A 6,477-nucleotide genomic window follows, 5' to 3' on the forward strand; every position below is an offset into this window, starting at 1 on the left:
AGGTACAATAAATAGAAATAAATTTTCGTCTCTCATTGACAGACATGCCCGTTCACTGTTTAATTTTTATAACAAGTTCCTTTGTTTTATTTTTTTAATTTTTTTTTTTTTGAAAGGATTATTTTTTTAATTTTTTTTTTTGAAAGGATTATTTTTTTAATTTTTATTTGAAAGTCTCTCACTTTAATAATAATAATAATAATAATAATAATAATAATAATAATAATAATAACACTGTGTCTCCACTGGCCCCAACCTGCAACCATACAAAACAAAACCAAACCCAACTTTCACTCACCTTAAACTCCAAACCAGACTTACAAAATAAAATAAACTCACTCACTCTCTTATGGCGGCAGAAGAAGAAGAAGAAGCAAAGCAGCTTCAGCAGCTTCTCAGGTTGTACATAGGAATGAGCTTCTCATTGTTCCTAGCGTCGCTTCCGAAGAACTCATCACAGGCGAAGGAGGAGCTGAAGGCGAGGCTGAGGGCGGCGGAGGAGCAGCTGAAGCAAATGAAGTCGAGGAGGAAAGAGGACTCGAAGGCTAACGCGAGGGTGGTGGAGATCTTCGCGAGCCACAGGAACGCGTGGCAGGCGGAGGAGAAGCGGCTGCTCCAGCAGATCGATGCGGCGACGGAGGAGATGGCGAGCTTGAGATCGAAGATTGATGAATTGGAGAGGGAGAAGCTGGAGTCTGATAAGAGAGTCCAAGAATTGGAAGATATGATCGGGTTTATGTCAAGGAGAGGCTGTGAGTTTGAGGTGGAGCAGCAGCAGCAGCAGCATTATCATCAGCATCAGGAGGAGGAGGAGGAGGAATTCGGTGTGTGCGAGAGTAGAGAGTGTTATGGTGGTGCTAATGATGGGCAAATCGGTAATTTCGGTTTTAGTTCCGAGTTTTTGGCCTCCGCTTCTAAGTTTTGGACTGAGCGTGCTAGTAGTATCTGGCAGGTTTGAATTTTCTTTCTCTTTGTTTGTTTTTTTTAAAACAGTCTTAATTTTAATTCTTGGGAAATATGAGAAAATAAATAGACAAGGAATCACTTTGATTTTTGAAACTTTAGAATTTAGAATAATTAATTAATCTAAATTTTGTGCATGAGGCTGTGAGGAAAATGATTTTGAGAGTAATTATATCCTGGATCCTAAATCTAGCTATTCATTATCTCTTCCGGTCCTCGGAGTTGAGAATGTCCGTGATGAAAAGTAATTAAATTACTTTATTTGTTTGAAGTTCAATTTTCAAATAATTTTAGAAGTGTTTATTGTGAGTGCATCCAAGACTCCCTTATTTGTGATATGTTTGAGTTTGCATTTTGTCCTTTCCCTGTGAGTGCAAAGGATATATTTATATACTTGACTAAAATGCCAACTCAAAATTTGCTGCCAATGGCTTGTTGCTAGTTGAAGCTTCATCATTGAATGGACCACACTTATCCATGGCTTGATGGCAAGGAGTCTATCCTTTTATAATTGGTGATTATGTGATCAAGTTGTTGATATGGCAGGACCACAGGAGAGTCAACATCGTATAACAACCATATCAATAGGAAGTAGTAATATCTATATTTTGATTCAAATTAAAAACCTTAACAAACTAGGCTTCAATAATATTGCATCCTTGGTAAAATACAAAGGTATTGTGTTCCTTAATGTGTTGTAATGGTAATAGGAATGTTAGTTAACTGCGTATATTACTCTAATCTCTTTAATCGGTTGGCAATCTATGAGCTGTTATAAAGTATTGTTGTTAAATACTTTAATTGTTTCTTTCTCTTCTTTCTCTGGTCTGCAATTGGCAATTACTGTTTCTTTGTTTTTATTTTTTTATTTTTACCCTCCTCTGAGGGTGCATGAAACATTGCATCTTTGAGAATTTAGAATGATCATTGCTGATTTCCATGTTGTAATACACTATTGTTCTTATGCCGCTTGAACTTATCTTCTTGAAGAGTATGAAGGGGCTTGTGGCCTAAAACTCTATTCCGATCTACTAGTGTTTCATTGTTCATGTGGTTTTCGTTTTATCATACTGCTGGTTAAAATTATCAATTTCCATTTTCCATTAAGACTTACATTTGGATTCATTAAGTTTATCTTATGTATCCCAACAATGGCATTTAAAATTCCATGACCAGCTGTTCAACCTTTCACGTGCCTATTTTATTTTGATAAATATAATGCTGGCATTCAAGGACATGACCACTTGAGGCTGTGATACTGTATTAAGGAAGGATTAAGCTAGTGAGCAAGAAACCAAGAATAATATTTAAGCTCTAACCAGATAATACATGGGCACAAAAAGTGAACTGTAATGAGAAATTTAATTTGGCCTGGGCAGTACTAGCAGTCAAATGAGTTTTAAGGTGGTTCCCATTGTTTTGATCCGAAATGTTTGTTTTTGCAGGATGTACAGTATGAATCACAATATGAATCTCTTGAATCAATTTACCATATGAAGCATTTTGTGGCAAGGTAAATTTCAATAATATACTTAGTGTTGCCAATCTACAAGTTATTGTACTCTGCATTAATGAAAGGGCAACATTTGTTGTATTTTCAGAAGGGAGTCCCCTTGGAAGGTAGATGGTGAATCAACAGGAGTTTTCTCTAAGCTAAAGTTACTTGAACAGGAATTGCTGAATGTGGAAAAAATTGGTAAAAGTGATCTGACTAAGGTTCCCTCAGTAATGAGGAAGCAAGCTAAGAGATATCAGGCTCTTGCTGGGAAGATTGATGACCTATGCAGAAGAATGGTAAGACTTCTCTATCTGTGATTCTACTTTCAGCTGCTCAAATTTTTGCATTATCTTTCAACCTTGACTGCTTTGAGGAACCTTGTTACCTTGCTTGAGCATCATATTAAGATATGTTCATCCCTTAAATCTGCAAGGGGGCTGCATAGTTGCTTTGGGTAGTACTTTTAACCGACTGATTATGCAAGTTCCTCTTTTGAATGCTACTATTTTTGTAAATATAACTGTGATTTTGTGTCATCTGTCTTGCGAGTAGAATAAGCATCCACAATATCCTGAGGAATATATTGATCCATTACCATATTGAAGCAAAAATGGCTATGTAAACGGAAAAAAAAAAGTAAACTGAGACTTAATTTGGGATATCTTGCTGCTTCTTGGAAAGATTTAAAAAAAAAAGAGAGAGAAAACCCATAGATTTCAGTGTCAAAGAAAGTTTACAACTGAAAAAAGCATTAAAAGGCTTCTATATGTTAGTTGATCTTTTTATTTGATTGTAAGCTGTTGCCAAGTCAAGAAGATAGGAAACAAGTTGATTGTTTATGTTACTAGTAAACCTGTTAGTCTTCCTTACTGGTAGAAATTTTATATTATTCACAGATTCTCAACAGTTAAAGTTTGTTAATTGATGCACATAAGTTTAAAATGATTCTCTAAATAGAAAATTGTTTTCAAAAGTTCAATTCACACAACTAGAATTCAATATTTTGGTTGGCTCTAATACATAAGATTGTTTCAGTGAAAAAGGGAATACATAGAGTTGAACATAGTAAAACAAGAAATTGAAAGATTTCATTGAAAATGTTCTAATCGTGCTAGAATGACTTTGGTAATGCACATTCTTGGTCTGAAGGGGCTGCTGATATTATTATTTTTAATGATTGAGTCCTGTTAAATAAATTCCATTTTCATGAGGTTCATCATAATCAAATCCAAAATACCTTTTCTTTAAATGCACTTTTGTATGTTGTTGAAATTCTAAATTTTCATCGAGGACTAAAGCTGTGTATGGCTAGGGACACTATAGAACATGATACCTTGCTTGAAAATCATTTTTCTTTTTCCTGTTTTCCTCAGCAAGCAAGTGATCCTTGTGAATCCACACTCAGTCCAGAGTTTCGAACACAAAGGCAAACAGAGTTTCTGCTTGAAGGATTTCGACTTCAGCAGCGTGCATCAGAAACTGGACAGAAGCTAATAGCACTGCACACAGAGGTTGGGAAAATTTGCTATGGTGATGAACTGGGGAGTCAGTCCAAACTGACCATGAGACGGTCATTGGATTCTGTTAGAAACAATTTGAAAGAGATCCAAAGAAATTTGGAGATATGGTTGGCCAGAATTATTGGAGATCTTGAAGGCATTCTGGCCAGGGATGGGGCGTCTCGTGTAAGGGAATGTTATATTTCTAGATATCCTTTTGTTCAATAGAATCTCCAAAATGGTATCCTCAATTCCCGATCTAACAAATAATTTTTGTTAACTTTTGGTATATATGTGCTGATCTAAACCATAACAAATTAGATGTCCAGTTAAGATTAAATTGTAAGGCATTTATGGTTAGCATCAAATGTTACTGATCTATTTTCATAATGAAAGTTATCAGAGTAGCAGTAAAATAAAGCTGATAAAAGTGTTGCTGCAATGAAGCAGCCTGCTTCACTGCCGCGGAGGGTGTGGCCGAGGTACGGTATCCGGTGAAAATTACTCTGAAAAGTGAATGAAAAAAAAAATGGATCTATCAGCAAAAGAAAAGAGCAACTTATTGATTCCTGGCTCCAAAATTCTAGAGAACACAAAAATGTATATTTTAATAGTATAAATTACATCACTCAACTGGAACTGCAGCATTCCAGTATCACCAATAGCCTTTGCAGGAGCAAGATCCTTCTTTGAAATGATGGAAGCGGTTTGAGTCTCTTAAAATAATTTCGTGATTGATGATCATGGATATGAAGGTAATAGCAGAGTGGCAATCACCACATATGCGCAAATTCTTGGTGATTCGGATGGGCGTCCCCGGAGCTGTTGTTAGAATTCCATATGCAAGAGCCAACTTCTCACTATGTTCAAAAAGTAGATCGCCTTTTTCTTCATCATCCACATCATGGAGAGCAAAGCTCGTCTGTGGAACATACCCCATGGCTTTGATGCGCTGTACCAAACCTGCAAGGATCTCGTATATCTTCTGAGATTGCGGATGAGTTCGGTCACCCACAAAGAAGGTTGCAGTGCCTTCCTTTCCCTGTACCCAACTGCAACCAGGCCTCTTCTTAACCCCAGTATGTTTCATCAATGATCTAATCCTGGCCACGTCCTTCCAACGCCCGGCATTTGCGTATATGTTTGAAAGGAGAGTATATGACCCATCCTTCTCTGACTCCAATTCTAACAGTCGATTTGCAGCTAATTCCCCAAGTTCCACATTAGCATGAATTCTGCAACCATTAAGTAGTGCCACCCATATTATAGGGGTCGGTTCCATTGGCATGCCTTCAATGAGCTCCACAGCTTCATCCAAGCGATTAGCACGACCCAGCAGGTCAACAATGCAAGCATAGTGTTCTGCCCTTGCAGAAATGCCAAACTCCTTGCTCATACTATCAAAGTATTTTAACCCTTGATCAACCATTCCTGAGTGGCTGCAAGCATAGAGCAGAACAAGGAAGGTTACACCATCAGGTGCTAGACCTTCTTTCCTCATCTGATCAAAAGCCCAGTGAGCTTTGTCGCCAAGACCGTGCATGCCATAACCTGTCATCAAGGATGTCCAGGAAACAACATTTCTTTGCTTCAAGTTATCAAATACAACTCTAGCTGTGTCAATGTCTCCTGATCGTGAATACATATCTATCAGGCAATTGGCCACAAACGGAATCAACATCTCATATTGATTCCGCAGCACATATGCATGAATTTGTCTACCAAATCTCAGTGCAGCCAAACGAGCACAAGCCATAAGAGCACAAGATAAAGTAAAAGCATTTGGCTTTACAAGTTTATCTTGCTGGAACATCTGAGGAAAAAGTGCCAGGGCATCATTGGCTTCTCCATGCTGAGAATAACCACCTATCATTACAGTCCAAGTTGCAACATCCCTTTTTTTTGGTGCAATTGCATCAAACATAACACGTGCCACATTGACACTCTTGCACTTGGCGTACATGTCGATTAAGGCATTAATCACCATAAGATCATCTGGGTGATTCCCGTCTGCACTTAAAACACGTTTGATGGTGTAGCAATGTGTCTCCTTCCCAAGTAGCAACGCTCCAACAGAAGCACAACCTGAAAGAAGTGACACAAGAGTAACAACATTTGGTTCCAATCCACAAAACTGCATTTGCCTAAAGACATCCAAGGCTTCGTGCCCATGTCCTCTCTGCGCATACCCGGCAATCACAGCACTCCACGTCACAACATTCAATTTCACATTTTCTTGCCTCATCTTTTTAAAAAGCGCAAAAGCATCCTCAAAGCTACCAATTCGAGAATACCCTGTAACCATCGCATTCCAAGAAACCACATCCTTCACCTTCATCCTCTCAAAAACCTTCTTTGCTTCTTCCATCATACCACACTTGGCATACATGTCCACCAGCGCATTTCCCACAAACACATCCTCAATCAACATAGTCCTCAACGCATGACCATGCACCTGCTTACCCCTCGACCACGTGCCCAGAGAGGCACATGCAGAAAGGCGTGACGAGACTAACA

At 38.3% G+C, this 6,477-nt stretch overlaps 2 protein-coding genes across 2 annotated transcripts in view; one reads left to right on the forward strand and one right to left on the reverse strand.

Moving 5' to 3' along the window:
- The first annotated feature begins 255 nt into the window (after positions 1-255).
- Positions 256-4,210, forward strand: LOC18041525. The gene is made up of 4 exons (XM_006432751.2): positions 256-952; positions 2,409-2,476; positions 2,565-2,757; positions 3,835-4,210. Exons 1-4 carry the CDS (start codon positions 350-352, stop codon positions 4,186-4,188), a joined length of 1,218 nt encoding a protein of 405 aa, XP_006432814.1. The 5' UTR covers positions 256-349; the 3' UTR covers positions 4,189-4,210.
- A 212-nt stretch (positions 4,211-4,422) lies between these two features.
- The window catches only part of LOC18042669 (pentatricopeptide repeat-containing protein At5g16860), a 3,393-nt gene continuing 1,338 nt past the window's right edge, over positions 4,423-6,477 (reverse strand). Inside the window, 3 exon segments of the mRNA XM_006432752.2 lie at positions 4,423-4,466; positions 4,595-6,461; positions 6,463-6,477. The exon segment at positions 6,463-6,477 is cut by the window's right edge and continues 1,338 nt beyond it. Of these exon segments, the coding sequence (XP_006432815.2) occupies positions 4,616-6,461; positions 6,463-6,477 (1,861 nt within the window). The 3' untranslated portion in view covers positions 4,423-4,466; positions 4,595-4,615.

This window comes from Citrus clementina, unplaced genomic scaffold (genome assembly GCF_000493195.1).
Source record: "Citrus clementina cultivar Clemenules unplaced genomic scaffold, Citrus_clementina_v1.0 scaffold_5, whole genome shotgun sequence".
In the NCBI taxonomy this organism is placed as follows: domain Eukaryota; kingdom Viridiplantae; phylum Streptophyta; class Magnoliopsida; order Sapindales; family Rutaceae; genus Citrus; species Citrus x clementina.

Excerpts from the sequence above, each read along its gene's own strand:
- LOC18041525 (XM_006432751.2), top strand. The coding sequence starts at position 350 with ATGGCGGCAGAAGAAGAAGAAGAAGCAAAGCAGCTTCAGCAGCTTCTC. Across the intron at positions 953-2,408 it reads GTGCTAGTAGTATCTGGCAG|GATGTACAGTATGAATCACA; the intron begins GTTTGAATTTTC and ends TTGTTTTTGCAG. Across the intron at positions 2,477-2,564 it reads ATGAAGCATTTTGTGGCAAG|AAGGGAGTCCCCTTGGAAGG; the intron begins GTAAATTTCAAT and ends TTGTATTTTCAG.